Consider the following 17,658-nt stretch of genomic DNA (forward strand, 5'->3'; position numbering starts at 1 on the left):
AATAGCATTGAAGCAAAACGTTCGAACAGAAGCTTGATGTGCGAGCGAGTGATGCAAAGTATGCGAATCGAATCGGAAACCGTGCCCCAGTGCTAATGAATAATCAGTGAGAGCTATCGGAGAGTTGCAATCACTACCGTCCGTTGCGGAGTGTGTTTATCAGCATCGATCGCCACGCTCCAAACATCAGCAGATCTCCACATCTCGCACGCAAACAACATTCTAAGACGAACGAAAGCCTAAAGGAAACGGAAACAACTCACCCCTTCACGCGGAAAAGGGGGAAAATGTGTCATTTGATGGGATCCGTCTAATTTATGGATTAGAAAAGTCGATTGTTTGGACCCGCGAGGCGGAATCTCGGATAGCGTAGCCGTCAAAGAGAACACAATACGCGTACGTCAAACACAGTTCGACGGTTGTTGTGTGTGAAATCCCGCCCGTTGTAAGTGATTTTGGTGTTGTGGTGCTATTTTGTGCTTTAAAAGGTGGTTTCGTGATTTTGTTGGGGTGCCTTCAATCCCCGGAGAAGAAGTGATCCTCCTGCCGCGGGTGTCATTCCCAAAACGCCGGTATTTCGAATGTGCGTCGTGTTGACGGGCGTCTATCTCTTCTGGCACTCCGGTGCTTTCGGGCAGTCCCGGCCACCACAAACCGGATGGCCGGCGGGCGCGTTTCGGTCCAGATGAATGTGAACAGCGTCGTGCAGCCATAAAAATTGTGGAGAGCTCATTAGGAAAAAAGGGAGAAAAATAAAGGGCCGCTGAAAGTTGAAACACGAGTGGCTTTCCACGAGACAAAGAGGGGGGGTTGCGTATGAGGAACGTCTGTAAACGAAACCTGACTAAGCGAGAGCAACTAGCAAGCGTAAGCGCGAGTCGGAAGTTGGATAGATTAAGAGCCAGGAATAAAACAACGATGGCCGACAGCTTCCAGAAGAGGCAGCTCGAGCGGCCAACGGCGCTGGTGGTACTCGTAGCGCTGCTCGGCGTCGCCGTGAGTCCATGTAAGTATGCTCCAGCGATCACAACAACGATCTCTTGACCGAACATCCGGTCCGGGCCAAAGCCCAGCTTTTGGTCACAAATCAACCACTTCCGTTCACTCACGGGGTTGGGGAACTTCTCGAATCTCTCGGAGCGCCCGATGCACGCTTCGATTGTAACCACGGGATACCTCTAAGATATAGCTGCACACGACGTTCGCTGACGTCGTTCAGGTGCACTTCTCTCGATGACGATCGCTCGAAACGATCTCGCATACAAGCTTCGATCGCGTGAGTCAATGTTCCGTGGCTACGTGGCTCTACTCTAAGAATAGAGCTGGGCTTTCCAGCCGGTGGGGATATTTCCCTCATCGAGCACCGTCACTTTGTGTGCGGTACCACTTTACTTGCGACTCTGGAATGCCGCCAAAACCTGGTGCGCTCATGTGAGTCACGCAAAGTTCGGCGATCGCCTTTTTCAACCGCGCACCGCACATCGGAGAGTTCGCTACCGTCACCACTTTTTAGCACGTACCGGAATGGATTTTTTTCCCCGGTACCCGCGTGTCAATATTGACTCCCCAACTGTTTTCTCCACGTGCCCCCTGAAGACGTTTGGCCGCAGGGCACGCTACCGAAACAGTTCGAAATATCGCGCACTCACGCGTGAGCTAGTTTACCCCCGTCGATTCGGCTCTGCCTCCACTCGGTTTCTTTTGTGATTTTTCCACAGAGGCCGCCGACGCCGCTGCTATCATTTAGCACCTGCACGCTCCGGAGCGTTGCTACCGTTTCCCTCGCGGGCCAAGGTGGTCTGGCGGGGATGGAACGCTCGACATTCCTCGACCGGCGGGAAAACTAATCTAATCATATGTGTTTGATGTACTCTTTAGCGCTGAAGATGGTCGGGCATCGGAACGGCTGTTCGGCAGTCTGACTATTTTGTGCAGGGGAGGGGTGGAAGTGCAAGTTTGAGAAACCTGTTAAGTTCGTTAAACATTAAGGGGCTCGCATGGTGCTACCGGCCTGTCGATTCGGTTCCCGTGTAGAAAGATAAAAGGCCAGGGAAAGTGAGAAGGAGGACTGGCGTGGAAATGGGATTCTTAATTGCGTTACCACTTTGAGTATCTAACTAGCTGAAACTGGTCTACAGTGTTAGAGCCCTGCGTGTCCAAGATATGCCGAAATTTCAGATGTGGGAAATATTTTCATTGAACTTCTTCTTTGACTTATTTATGGTGAAAAGATTTAAATTCTGATAAAAACGAAAATGAAATCGTTCTTATTTGAGCATTTAACAAATTGACTTCAGCTAATATCGATGAACAACCATCGCACATTAGTCAATGATTTATTCGACGAAACAGCAGTCGACCTTCACCAGGCTCATTATCGAACACCGAAGTCCAATAAATTTCGCGACATCTCGTTGGTGAATCAGCACCCTGCTCCCTGTTAATTGGCTTAAATCAATCAACACGAACCGACTACTGGCCCGGCTCCGCACGTGGAGCCACCTTACACAAACACACATATGCGCAAATGGTTGCGAGGCCGCTGGCAATCAATCAAACTCCCGCCGCAAAGCTCCGATTCCAGGGGGGGGGGCTAACTTTTAAACAATTAAGCGCCCGCCCGCCGTCGATGTGATTCAGTGGACACCTCCTTTCTTGGAAACTCAACCACGTTCCATCGCGCTGGAAAGTGGTTCAACCTTCGATGAAGTTGGCCAGCAGCTCTGATGCAGAGTCATTGTTACCCCAAGAGGGGAGCCTTTGCCAAACTGCATGCAACACAGCAACTCGCCTTCCTCGCGAAAACCTCCCGTCGATCGAGGGGATGGTGGAGTTGGAAATGTAATGCGTAATTGTTACTTTTTTTTTATTTTTCTTCCCCCAAAAGCCTCCCACGCAGATGTGGAGTTGGAGGTCGACAATCTAGAGGAATGGAAAAAGTTAAATAAATGAAACGGCATTAAGATAAACCGACCCAAGAATTCATTCCCACGCACCAAACCGCGATGCTGGTGGAATGTCATCCTTGTCGCAATGCGATCGATCGCGAAATGGCGAAGGATGAAAAGGTAACCTCCTACAGGCAGAGATACCGGAAAGCTTTCCACCGTGGTTTCTGCGGAACAAAATCCAAAACCAAAACGAATGGAGGATGTAGTGGAAGGCAAGAATTATTATAATGCATCTCGCCAAAAGATCGCTCACTCGACAATCGCTCCACCGCGAGCTGTTCGAGTTTCGAGCGATTGTATGTTCGTTTGTTTTCCTGGGAACCGTGCATTGGCAGGATGTGTTTTCTGTCCGCTTCCCCCCCCCCCCCCACCAACCCCGCTGACGTTATCTTGCGACGCACCTTCGCGGAAAGGACCCAACGCGACGTCCTCGGCGGTTGTCGCCAAGCCCACGCGCGAAACTTCCACTCCCCGGGAACTCATTTATCACACGCCACCAAAAGGCGATCAGCGAGCGAGCTGCGCTGCGGTGTCGCGACAACGCCTCGCTAATGCCAAAGTAACGAGTCCCGAGCCCCAGTGGAGACAAACAGAAAAGTGTCTTAAAAATAATACAACCAAGATCATCGGCGGCGCACAAGGAATCTTTTCTTTCCGGTGCTCGTGCGGTGGCAAAACTTCACATTTCGCAAACGGCACATGGGCGGGCGGGCGGACGGGCAGAGGGACGAGAGAGAAGCAAAGATACCAAACGAGCTGCTTAAATCGATGGCAGATTATGGCCGGCCGACATCGACGTTTCGCGTAGGTGTCAAAAACGTCGAGTTCCCTCGGTTCGCCTCGTTTACCATCGTCGATGTCTCCGGCCGGTTGGTTTCCTTTACTCTTGTCTTTCTTCAAGTATTTCTGGTGTTGTTTTTCCTATCCCCGTTAATCCGGTCGGCTTCGTTTCGTGTGCAGCTCGTTATTACAATTTTTTCCCCGGCCCCGGACCAGTCGAAAGCTGGCAGCAGCTTGTTTGGGGGTGGCTTTTCTTTTTTGTTTCACGTTGTATTCCTTTTTTTCTCCTCTGGACAGTGTATCATTAACGTCTTATATTCTACCCGGAACGGTCGGGACATTACGGGCTTTCCTTCGGCGAACGCACCGACGCGGAACCACTTTATTAGAAATGAATTCATTCGGTGGGAAAAGAAACAATCGGTGGCATTCCATTCCGAGCGGGTGGAATGGCTCTGGGCGGGAGGTTTTGATTTTTTCCCCTCTGCGGGCGGTGAGTTTTTCTCCCGTTTTGGGGGATCGACGTTTGAATTTTCCAGACAGCAGGTTCATGCCGCGTTGGTATTGTGTTCTGCTAATGATTTTTGCCGAAAAAGTTCCTAACCTCTGCGCCTGGGGGAAAGCATAAGTGCAGATAATTTAAGGGTTTGGGGTGTGCGAGGCGGATTTCTGGAGGCCATTGTTTCACCCGGATCCCGGGTGACAATTACGCGCATTCCGCGTTCACCGATCGAGCGGTATCCGTGACTTCGCGGAAAGAAAATGACACAGTCGCAGCGATCGGGTGGAAAAACTAAGCGCGATCATGATCGCGTATCGTTGTGTTTGCGTGTTTTGTATCCGCAAAGACCCTGTCATCAGGTTTTTTTTCCCCGATCGTTTGTTGCTTCTTGTTTGTGACATTTGTAGTAGCCTGCCCTTGCCACTCCCCCCTCCTATCGGTGGGAGGAGCGCGCGTGTCATCTGCAATTGTGGCGTCGGATTCCGTCACCGACGAAAAACCGCTCGATCTGAGCCCTATCTGTCGTTCGCGTGTTACTCGCCAAGGAGCACGCGCAATAGACGAAAAAAAGGTGGGTAGGGTTTCCTCTTTCATTGTATTTTCTTTTTTTTGTGTGTGCCAGTTTTTGCGCCTTCCACAAATTCGGACGGGCAAGAACACATTCCACCGGGTGAAGCTTTTAGGGGCAGCATATTACTGTCATTAAATATCATTACGATTAATTTCGCTTATTATTTCATTCTTCACCTCAACCCACGATGGATTGTGCGGGGCTTGGGGCAGGGTATAGTGGCTGGAGGGGGATTTGAATCGACCCTTGGGGCCATTGTGGAACTCGATTTCCTCCATCGTTTGCCATCGAAGCGACGATAGACTTTTCCAACCTGAATGTCTCGAAAAGAACGCCCCAAAAACGCCAGCTTCGGAATGTGTCGAATGTGTCCACAACGTATGGCTGTTTGCGATGTGTGTGTGTGTGTATCTATGTTCCAGCTGAGCGTAATTGAGACCCACTATTGCTGCACGCCGAATTCCCCATCAATTTCAGCTTGCCTCATCTCTCCTTTGCGGGCGCACTTGCGCAATTTTTAGTTTTTGTTCTCTTCTGGGGCAGTAGCAGCATAAAAAAACAGAAACTTCCCCACCGAGGGGTTGATCGCGTCCGGTGGTGCTGACGTACCAAAATCTCACCACCATCACCTCAAGGGCACAAACAAACGATCGAGCTCCATTCTTTTAAGATGAATTAACGCTAGCCGAGCGGTTTCAGCTCGACGTCCAATTTCGTTCATGGAGACCCCCTCGCTCTTCGACATTTTTTTTTTGTTAAATAACGATAATTTTACATCGCAGCCCGCCCCATGGGCCCGAAAACCCCGCTCCCTTCGGGAGGGCGATGGTAGCCGAATTAGGCACACTCTGGAAGTGAAGAGAAAAAGGAAGCCCCACAACCGGTAGAACGCTTTCATCGGAGTGGCGACTTAATGATACCGATACCGATGGGTGATCATGCTCACGGGGTTGTGCTGATGCATCATCACATCGCCATCATCGCCGGCCGGCCGCAATGTACGACGCGCATTAGTCGCGCACCGGCGGCGGAGATTGATTGAGCTCCCGGGAGTTGGTGTTGGTGCTGTCGGGTCATCCGCCGGGTAGTGGCCCGGTTCACATGGGAAACGGAAAGATTAGCGACGGCTCCCGGCTTTGGCTGTTTGGCGTTCGGTCTTCTCGGTCGATCCCACGTTCCGTCCGTTTGGTGGTGGTCCCAAAACCCGACAGCGCTGGACTGCGTCTACGGAGCCATGGTCCAAGTCATAAATCGGGCGCGACTCCAGTGCGCCCATACCGACCGTAAGAGCCATAACCGATTAAACCAGAATCCCCGTTTCCCGGACCCACGTTCTTGGACCCATCGCCATCGAATTTCTTCACCTCCTCCTCCTGCTCCCCCCTCTGCCGTTCGATCGATACGCGATCCGCTTTGATACGATTTGGTCGATCCGGTTCGCGGTTCGATTGAGTGCTTCCTCCCGGTTTTGGTCCATTTGGCTTTTCTCACAAGCGGCGAACCCCTCGAGTGCATGGAATCCATTCCGAAACGGTGATTAGCTCAAAAATGTTTTAATCGTTTCGTTCATGGAACGGCTGGTCGTTACATTCCTTGGTGAAAAATAATCTATTCTTTCGCGCTGCGTACCAATAGTTGACCAGTAGTTATTTTTTAATGATGATTTACATTTGGCTTACAATAGTTTCTCGATTGTTGACCAGACTTTTTTTTATCAACTGATGTTCAATAACATTCAATAACTACGTGGGGGGACCCAAAAGTAACGGGAATCGGGTTGTAGGGAGAAGAGGGGAAAAAGGGGATCGGGTACAATATTTTTTTTAAAAAGCTTAACATGTTCTTGATCAGTATGCAAAGTTTAGTTTCTGTAAGTGCATCCGCTAGTCTTTGAGAATTTTTTCAGTGTAACGGTTTTAGTGTTTTCGTCGATTTTGTGAGATGGGCAAGTGAAACTGAGGTCAACCTCGTTCTGGGCTCCCCACAGCTTCAAAAGCGGACGAAAATGTTTCAAAAATCAACAACCTTGTACAGAATGTGTTCCTCCAGGATGGAAAAATCGGTATCATGCCATTTTCGGTCAAAAACTGCCTCACGGACAGCGCTTTGTGGGCAAGTGCGTTGTCGTGGTCTCAGTTCCGTGGAAGAACCAGTCTCGCCACGGATCCGTCGTTTTCTTCCAGCTGTTTCCCCTAAACATCTTCAAATCTGCCTGGTGGATTTTTTAGTTTATCCTCCATCCTGGATAAACAAATGCTGAACAGGATTGTTGATTTTTGAAACATTTTCGTCCGCTTTTGAAGCTGTGGGGAGCCCAGAACGAGGTTGACCTCAGTTTCACTTGCCCATCTCACAAAATCGCCGAAAACACTAAAACCGTTACACTGAAAAAATTCTCAAAGACTAGCGGATGCACTTACAGAAACTAAACTTTGCATACTGATCAAGAACATGTTAAGCTTTTTAAAAAAAATATTGTACCCGATCCCCTTTTTCCCCTCTTCTCCCTACAACCCGATTCCCGTTACTTTTGGGTCCCCCCACGTAATCTATTAAATATTACAGCTTTGTTATGCATGGTGTTTTGTGTACACTCAAAACTCGACCTATACTGAACCGTCGATTCTAAACTGTCGTTTGTTTGACCACTGTTTTTTGATAAAATCATCTAAATTTTACAATTGAAGCTCACTTTTAAGGACAGATTTTTTTTGTTTTTGCTCAATTCCTCCTTCACCGAGCATCGCCGGGGCGTCAAGCTAGTATCCCATATGTTTCTAAAACGACAAAATGTTGAATATTTAGTTCTTTCCACTCAAGGGTTGAAATGTATCCGACCCCACCCGATCCACGATCGCTGCTCCCGTGAGGATCGAATCGTCACGTTGAAAAAGAAAGCATCCACTTTTTCCCCAGAAACCAGCTGTTTATCAGCTCGCAAGACATTGAAACCGAATGCCGACTCCTCAATCCCAATCGATGCCGCCCGTCTCATCGATCCGCGTGTGGTCCGCCATCCGTACACGATGGGATTAACCGCCTACCGCCGCCAGCCGCCAAGCGCCAGATGCCACCCGTAAGACATCTTCGCTTCCCTTTCGTCCAACCATTTCGTTTAATCTTCCGAACGCCGAAGTAAAAACATACGCCGACGACGACGACGACCGGATTCCGACCCACGGGCCGAACCAGCTGGTGGGCAATTAAAATGTCATTTGAACTTGAACCTTTGGCTCGAAACCTGTCGCCGACGAATCGGCTCGGGCAGGTTGTTTCAAATGCCGCCCAATCCCAATTGGAAACCGAACGCGTACACATAGCGCGTGCTGTCAATCTGTCACCGGGAAAGTCGATCCCGAGCGGCGCCCATTTCCCTTCCGCCGAGAGGACACTTACCCGCGCCCAGCGGGCCGGAAGCGATAAAACACGGGCAAAATGGGAAGGAATTTTAATTTCCCCTCGCTCTGCGGCGATAAAACGCATCGGATGCACATATGTTGTCGGGGTTCGAAGCGAAAAGCAAAGAGAATGAAACAAAAGCGCGTGCCATCGGGTAATGTGATCGCTTCGCTTATCGATCGCACACGGCTTCTCCCGGGTTGGTGAAAAACCCCGGCAGAATCGCAGGAAGAACCATCCGTTTCGGATCCGTACCACACGTTCTGGCCCGATCGGGAACAGTTGGGCGTAATTACGGTCGGAGCCGTTTTTCCGGCCCGGACTGGCGTTTTTAATCGATCGATCGATCGAATCGGCTCGAGGCTTTTTAACAGTCGACTTCCGTTCGGCATCGTAAATCAATCCCGCGTAGAGTGGATGGTCTTGCGGTGGGAAGCCCGCCCGAGCATATTTTCGTGCACTGCCCCGAACATAATAATATGCACACGCAAATGGGCGCCTCGGTCCGGGCATATGTGTGTGATTGCGTGTTCGTTCTTCGCCTCCCGAAACAGCCCCCGCCACTCCAGGTGATTGTGTGGTTTCCGTGTGGCGTGGAGGCAACACCATAAATCGGTTTCCGGCGTTTTGCACAAAAACAATCGGAAATAGAAAATTACACCAAATGGTCGTGGGGGTTGGAAATTAGCAAAGTTGGAGAATCGGAAACGAAAATCCCTCCTGCCAGCTCGCACCGATACGGCTGCACTAATTTCATACACAACCGGCCGGATGCGCATCACATATGCCGGGGAGCAACAAGAACCCTCGCATGGGGCACATGGAAGAAAAGCGCCCGAACGGGAATGGGGAACACGCTTTTGTGGCCCGAGGCGCAAGAGATGGATGAGACGTCCAGCTAATCAATCCTAGCGCGGCAACCATTCCCGGATGAAAACATCACCCGAGAGTCGTTTGCAATGGCCGGGTCCACGCGAACATTCCCCCCCTGCGGGAAATGGTGGTCATTCGGTTTAGCACTAAAATACATTGCTTTGGAATCTTGCCCGAATGCTTTTCAGGGGTCATTTTGACCCCTATTTGTAAAACGCTATAACTTCACTGTTTTTGAAAAAATTTCAAATCCGATGTATTTTTTTATGTACCATCTTCATCATTCTCATTGATTGCTAGCTCGGTGTAAAGCAAATAAGATCGAAACGTTGCTATGGGAATTGGCGTTATTTTCGGTCTTTGAGGCCAACTTAATAATTTGCAAATGATATGATTTTATTTTTGAAGTATTCCTCATTGTTTTCCTTATTTTCTTATTTAATTTTGTAAAAATATTCAGCCGTTTTCGAGAAATTAAAATCGAAAATTGCGTTGTGGTTAAAATCACCCTCATTAGGATTCTAGTGTTAAGAGTTCTCCGCACTCCGTTGGACGTACCGGGAAGGTTAAATTGCATGAAATAAGGCAGCCATTCGCTTAGATTCAACATGGTTCGTTTTTTTTTTCGATACAGATTTATCGGGTTTTTGAGTAAAAGTCGTAGAGCTGGATTTGCAAATTGATTTAAATCTCTTTTCCACTTCTGCAACCCGATGCAGTTGCCTCGGATCGGATTGCGAAAAGATATCGTAATCCGTAAAATTCATTGCATCATAAAAATTTCGATCGCTTTGAAAAATCGATCTTTCTCTCGTTAGGCGGAAGACAGTTATGTTAAAAAGTAAAATAGAGTACCGTTAGGGGGCTTTTAGGAAGTTCGTTTTCCTCTCCACTCCAAAGTGCGGCGACGTTAAACGGTTGCAAGCGACGAACGCCACCGAGGCGAAGACGCGCACTCAAATGTGCATCGAATGCACTCGACCCGACACACCGCACGTAGGACCAGTTCGGGGGAGAGTGGCAGTGGGTGACCGAGCAAAGCACAATTAGCGTCGAAGAAATGCACGTGTGAGAAGCGTAATTATCGCGAAACCACCGTCGCATCGCTTTGGGTTAACGATGAGTCACGATGAGCACAGGTTAAGGGACGTTCAAAGGCACGTCGGTTCGAAACGGGTTGGCGGAAAAGATGAATTGCATGTCGGAACGTACACGCTCTGCCCGTTTGACGTGTCAGGTTCAACATCACACAACCGTGCGGCAGCTCCAATTGCCTATTTATTTATGCAAATGGTGCTCAATTTGTACCGGAAGTGACTAACTGACCGTGACCGGGCTCGTTTTGTTGGTGCAAATTTTTACCTTTGCTTCCCACAAACCGATCCCAGCTCTTGGGTGACATGTTTATCGATGTGTCACACGTGAATGGCGACCACTTTTTCTGCTGGCCAATTTTCCACGCGACACGCGAATTGAGGCAAATTTCGACAACGCCTTTCACTAATTATTTATCGACCTTTCGCCAGGGCAGGTTCGTATTTTTCGCTATGTCCCTTTCGCGGTCTCCTGTTCCGTCGTTCCCACCGTGGAAAGAAACATGACTTCCTTTTTTTTCTATGTAAGAGAAAACAAAACTAAAGGTAAGAAAAAAAACTAAAACACATATTTTTACCCCGTTCCCACCGCAGGGCAAAGGAAATCTTTCAACTGTCCTTTAAATTATGTTCGCCCACTGTCCTCTCCTCCCCCCCCGGCGACGATGCAAATGCGCCATCCTTACCCCGAGGGGCTGTATTTGAACCGAAGTCGTCGAACCGGCCACCGAAAGCAAGAGACATCGAGTAGGATCAGTCGAAATTTGATTTCCTGTAATCAATTCCCAACCCTTATCTGGTCCGAGATATCTCCGCTGCCTGGTGTCTGACCTCCGCCACCCGGAGGCGCTCCCGGTTTCCCGGCCCAATGAGTGTGCGTTTGTGTGTGTGTGTGTGTGTGTGTGTGTGGAGATAAACGAAGCGAACGAAAAGAAAAGGACACACAAACACCACACCGTGGTCAGCTGAACGGAATTCAACGGAGGGAATATTAACGACCAGGCAAGGCTGCTGCGTTTGGGGCTGCGTGTGGTTTCCATCGTGTGGTCGTTGGCCTGCTGGAGTCGTCTTCATCTTCATGTTGGCCCCCGAGGGCGACCTGCTCTTTCTCTCGCTCTCCGGTGGCGATGGCAATTAATAACATTCCAATTTTGCCCACACCACAGTGACACACACGCACGCACACAGAGTTGGAAGGACTTGATGAAAACCAGCCCTGGTGCAGTAAGACCGCCGCGATGTGCTTCTGCCTGTTTGTTTCCCAATTGGATTGGAATTCGGGATGTTGTCCTGGGATGCTTTTTGCTTCATCACAAAACCCGCCGATCCAGTTCATTCGAAACGGTTTCGTCGGCGGCGTGCGACAGCTGCTGCCGCGAGACTCCGGGGAACGGGTTTTCCGCGCGATCGCATGCTAAATTATGCATGCTACAGAACTGTCGCGAAAATGCTGGCACGCAGCCCGCGGTGGTGGCTCAGGCTCGGTTGTAGTTACAGGTGCCGCCGCTCGGCACACGATTTCACCGCGTGGCCGTATGTGTGCGCTGGCGCGCGCGCGCGAGGAGGCGTCGTGTGCCGCGTCCCGTTCGTGCGCACTCGATAGCTCGTGACCATCGTGGCCTGCATCGCCCGGTTTCCGTGCACCCGGTGGGACGTAATGAGCAGCAGCCGAAGCAACCTGTTCGCCAACCCAAGGGCCCTGGGCAAGGGAGCACACATTAAAGTTGTGTTTCTTGCGCCATGAACCCGCACCATCACGCGAACGCGAAAGACGAGCGAGAAAATACAAGCATTTCCCGGTTTTTCGGAGCTCGATGGAGATTCGATGGACTGAAGACGGGACCGAAGGTAAAGAATGGCCGCCCGAAAGGTTTCGCTATCATCATCGACCGCGTGCGGTTGTTCCTTTCGTGCAACAGCCAGACGCCGCCGATGCTATTCCAAGAAGTAGCTCAGCATCTTTGGAGAAAAAAACGGCTTTGAAGGTAACCAGCAATGGCGAATGAAAAAAAAGTTAAAAAAATATACAACAACAACGCCCCAACGCACGAAACACATCAAATAACCAACACACAAAACACAGCACACCAAACTGTGGCCACTCCGATAAGTATGAATATAAAAATTTCGGTACCATAATTACTGTTATTAAAGCAAAGTAGTAAAGGATACCGGCCTTCGGACCGATGGAGAGAGGAGGAGTAGGAGGGGGGTAGGGGCGTGCGGGCTCGCAGTCGGGGGTTCTCCCCTTTCTCTTTCTTCTCTTCTCTCGCACCAAACACGCCAAAACGCCACGCCGGGACGCACGAAGGATGTGGCTGGCTGCTGGAAACTAATTATCATAATAATATTCACTCGAGCTTTTCTTCTTGCTCGCGGATGTGGCCATGCTCATGTCGAAATTTTGTGTTCAGCCTGCTTCTGCCCCTTCGCCTTCTCCTCCTCCTTCTCCTCCTTCTCCTCCCATTGGTCTTCGGTTCATTTATTCCGTATTCCTTTCCTTTTCGGAGCAATCATCTCATGCGTCTCGTGTTTTTGCCGCTGCTGCTGCTGCGTGTTTCTGCTCGAGGCGAAGAAGCGGATGCTGGACAAACAACGGGCCGGATGGCTCCCGGAGACCCGGAGTTAGTGCTATCGATGATAGCTATTCATTTTGCTGCGCGTTCACGGGGTTTCCTTTCTATCCGTGGACGCGTTCTGCCCTCGTTTTTTTTTTGCACTCCTTCCTCGCCCACCCTCTTCTCTCTCCCTCTCCCGGGGAGCATCGTCCACCTGGGGAACATCTTTGCCCGGGTGTTCAGCCTGTGTGTGCGACTCTCGATATCGCAGCTATCCGCAGCTTCCGTTGGGCCCCGATCGGTGTTCGACCTGGAGCTGGTGTGGTGCACTGTGATGGGTTTCAGTTATTTGCGCGCATCAGTTACCTCGCCTGCGAGGCTCGTTATAGGCTGAGGATCGGGCGCCGGTGGATTCTGGACGCCTTCGGGCGGATGGCCTCGAGCATTTCCGTGCGCAAACTACTCCCGTTGATTTCTCTGTGTGTGCGTGTGCGTTTGCTCCTCGATGCCGATCGTTTCGATGATGAAGCACATGAAGTTGACGATGAGGACGGTGATGATGATGATGTGGTGCGGGCTGTGAGCAGGTTCCAGGTTGCGTGTTTAAGCCCGCGACATTACAAGGAACCGCGCCGCCGCAATGCATCTGTGCGCAAGAGTTCGAACGTGGTCATTTGCGATCATTCGCTGGTGCATACCATACCGCGACCCAGCGTCGTCATCTGGAGAGTGCAAATGAGTGAGTCAATCGCACTGTCGCGTTCGTTCTTTTTACGCCTTTTCCAACCCCTTTTTTTTGCTGACTTGAAGTGGACTATATAATTTCGAGCCGGGCTATGAAAAATAAAAGGGGGAAAAGAAGCGACTGATTTATGCTCGATCGTATCGATCATCGGGGTGAGACCCCGCGGCATCTCCGCGCTTATGCTCCTGCTCTTCGCATTCACCTGCCGGGGCGAACGGGACGCGAACCACACGCGAACCGTGTGAGGTTTTGATTAACAAAGCACAGGATAGCACCAGCAATTTCGGGGAGCGATGGTGAAAGGCACCGAGAGATCGCATCGCAACTGTCACACGCGCCATCTTGCGCCCGAGGGGTCGTTACTAGGAACGATCGAGACACTTTCCGAAACTCATCAATCTTTTCCGCAAGCTAAATGGGGAAGAAGCCAATCGGAATCGGAGCGACGGCTCATGTGTGCCGGGTTTCCTACCCGGAGATGCAATCGTGGACATGTTTACCTACTTCGCATTATTGCTTTTTACGATCGCTTGATTGAGCTCGTAAAAGTCGAAAATCTCTGACCCTGAATATTGGGCTGGAACCGATCGATCGATGTTTCGGGGGGAGGGGGAAGCAAAGGTGAAGGAAACAAACATAAACATACACGCGCGCGCGCGCGCACACACACTCACAAGATAAACACGGGACGAAAGGGAATGGTTATCTTATTCTCCTCCAGTTTGGTTGTTTGATGTACGCTCGGGTGTTTAGTGGCATTCCTCCGTTTGGAGTCGAGGAAAAGAAATGTCTGGTCGGTCGATCCGTTTTGCTTGGGAGCCACCGATCGTGTCGGTTCATGTTCATTCGCGAGCTCCAAACCGGTGATACACGGTCAACTTGGCGATTGCTTTTCTTGCTCCGTTTTTATTTTGCTCCTCCATTTGACCCTTCACGGAGGAGACGTTGTAAAATCAACACCGGCCCAGAAACATTAGGGGGAGACCGAGCAGGGGCAGATGAAATTATGACTTCCTTCCTGCAGGGATTTAGCACCGCACAAACCACCCCACCTCGACCCTCGCCGGAGGATCGTCACCCGGATTTATCTTTCGTGCGTCTGCTCCTGGCTGGATTGATGTGGTTTCGAACTCATCGCTGCACCGTTGAGATTGAGGAGCGTCGGCAAAATAAACAACAAAAAACTTGAAGAAGTTGCAAACCGAACGAAAACAACAGACAAACATCAACAGTCCGCAAGTCCAACCACACCGCATCAAAAAACAACAGACAAAACCGCACGGGCCCAAGGAAACTACAAATCGTTTTCTGGCCCGACGAGCGGACGCGCGATCCGATCATGCGTAAAACGAAGCCAGGAGGGCAGCAAAAGATGAAACATATATAAAAAGGTTTATTTTCCTTGGCACTCCAGCGAGAAGGAAGTCCATTTAGCATCTAATCGCATTTGTAACGTTTGAAGGAAAGCTCCAAAAAGATGACCCCAGCAAAAACACAACTAACTGAATGCCTTCGATGGATGGTTAAAAAGCATCCTCTTCGGTATGCAATCCCGCGATTCCCGGTTCGAGCTCGAGGTGCCCAAAACGGCAGAATGTAGGGCATTCTCCCGGGCCGGGCCGTACACATCATGGACGCTGTTTGGAGAGCAATCCGAACGGACGAGCACACGGGCTCATCAATTACCGAATGCCGACGGGAGCCCAGCTCATCAGCTGGTCGCTGATGGCTCGCTGTTCGCCGTGCACGGTGGGAAGGGTTGGAACATGTGTATGGACGTTACTTATTGCACGTTTAATTTCTCGCATTACATTACCGGAATCACAAACGAACGGCTAAATTAACAAATCTTAGGAAGTTGCTCTATGGTTGGAGGAACCACCAAAAATTTCAGTATTTTTATTTCCCGAATTTGTGTATCCGTAAAAATACCGTTTTCCCGCTTTCAACCTATTTATACATTTTCCTATCACTAATTCCTTCCGTTCCTAGTTCCTTTATTAGGCGCTGTTAGAGCGAGTCCGGAGTGTCTCTGTGACAATGTGAAAATTGAAAACCTACAACATTTTGATAAAAATTTCGGAGATTTGAACAAACATTTTTATTTTTACACATTTTTCATTAAATATTACTGTTATGTTAGAGCGCAGGGTATAATTTAAAAATAATTAAACATGCATATTCTACAGCATATACTCCTCCACATTTTAAATTTTAGGACAGATTACGGGGACAAAGATAATTTAGGGCTTATGGTTTGCGCATCCTGCCACGCCACAATTACTTCGCAAGACACCAATTTTAAGACAGCATGTTCTCATTAACACCATTTCACCACAAATTCAATCTAACGATTTATGAACGGTCAACCTAACGGCATGACTATCTCACAGTGCACGCTGGTCGAGAGGGATCCATGGGAAACCTGAAAAATCTGCCATCCATCCCCAGCCCTGTCCCCACCTGAAACTATGTGTGTGTGTGTGTTTGTTCAATCCGCGGGGGCTTACGGGACTCGCACTGCGGATGCGGACTAATTTACATGCTTTTTCTTCACTCTTCGTTCTGGTTCTCTTCTCTCCGCGCGTATTTCGCTGACCTGATCAAGCTACGAAAGGGATCGCGCGGTGGAAGAAGGGAAGGGAGATGTTCTCCGTGGGGCAGCCAGTTCAGGAGACCTGCTAATGAAAGCGCCGTCCAAGCTAGCCAGCGGTACAAATGGGCTAATGATAGTTGCGCAAGCCGTGAGCGAACAGGAAGAGGAGCTTATTGGGCTTTACATTTTCAGCGTCCACCCTTTGCTCGTCGCCAGCGTGCTGCCAGGGATGCTGGCGGGCCGGAATTTCTTTCCCACCGTTGCAACACCGGGCGAATGAAGACATATTGCTGACTGGTGACTTTGAGTGAGGAATTTTTGCGACCAACCTCCCGCTGTTGGCGATTGGCAGATTCGAGTTTGCCCGGTCGATTGCCCAGTGTGCTCTTGATGGCGCACTTTGCATACTGATTACTGTCGATCAAAAGCGCGCGCACACACACATGGACACACCGGCACGATTGACGCGTGCTCGTGGTCATTTTTCAACTGGAAAAAGTCCTCCAACTCAAGCCGATCGCCGATTTGTTTACCTTATTTCGCCAGGCGACATTGTTCGATAGGGGAGTGTTTAACATATTTTATTCCATTTTCTTTTCGCTTCTTTGCTTTTTTCTCTTATCTTCCTCCCCATTTTGGGGTGGCGGTTAGATCACCGTCCAGATCCGGACGCGATTCCGCGGACACCCCGCGGTCTTTCGATGATCTTTCGGTCGAATGATGGGCTGGTGGTTTGGTTGCATTTTCGCATTTCACTCCGTGGGCAAACGTTTTATTTCCTTTTAATACCGCTGGGAATATTGTTGAAGCCTACCGCCCCGGATCCGCGACGGAGAGACCAAAACCCGGGAGTGGCCACCTGCACCAAACCTGTGTGCGATGTTTTCGAGCCAAACGGCGAACGCACAGTTCACACGACGGCCCCATCGAGCTCTCAATGGTCGGGCATATTTATGACATTTCCAAATCTCGGCCAGGTCAGGCTCTGTCTCTGTTGCTCTGGCCGTCCCCTTTTTGCCCTCCCCACAACGCCGCACTTCCAGCGGCGTTAAGCGCTCACATTAGCGGAAAAGGGAAATAAAACCCGAGCGACCAGCAAGATGGAACCGAAGAAGAAGAAACACACTTGGAAAACAAAAGTAAATACAATAAAGGTTTGGAATTTTTTCCCATTACGGTTGTTGACGGCGTTGTTTGTGGTTTGAAGATAAAACGGGGAGGAAACAATACGGATGAAAGCTAAAAAAACCCCTCCTTCACCCACGTAAGCTCCGGAATGTGGCCGCTTTCCGGAAGGCGCACAACAAACATCCCCGGTTGACGCACTTGGGAGTGAATGTCAAACTCTCGTTTGACGGTTCGTCAGCGGAATCGATCCAGAACCTCCCTAGGTCAATATTAGAGCACGCACAGATAAGCGCCCTCTAGGGTGTTGCTTTACGATTTTGGGGCTAAATCACTTATTTCTTGGTACGCTCGCCAAGAAACCGGCGCATGTGAACGAACTCCAAACGGAGGGTAAATCTGTTCAAAGTGTGTATACTTTTTGGTCGTTGTTGGACCAAAAAAAATCCAACCCCTTTCGAGCT

General features: G+C 49.8%; 1 protein-coding gene across 1 annotated transcript in view; it reads left to right on the forward strand.

Moving 5' to 3' along the window:
* Positions 1–918: 918 nt before the first annotated feature.
* The window catches only part of LOC131285020 (uncharacterized), a 38,264-nt gene continuing 21,524 nt past the window's right edge, over positions 919–17,658 (forward strand). Inside the window, exon 1 of the mRNA XM_058313880.1 lies at positions 919–1,006. Coding sequence (XP_058169863.1) covers positions 919–1,006 — 88 coding nt within the window. The remainder of the gene's footprint in view (positions 1,007–17,658) is intronic.

This window comes from Anopheles ziemanni, chromosome 3 (assembly GCF_943734765.1).
Source record: "Anopheles ziemanni chromosome 3, idAnoZiCoDA_A2_x.2, whole genome shotgun sequence".
NCBI lineage: Eukaryota > Metazoa > Arthropoda > Insecta > Diptera > Culicidae > Anopheles > Anopheles ziemanni.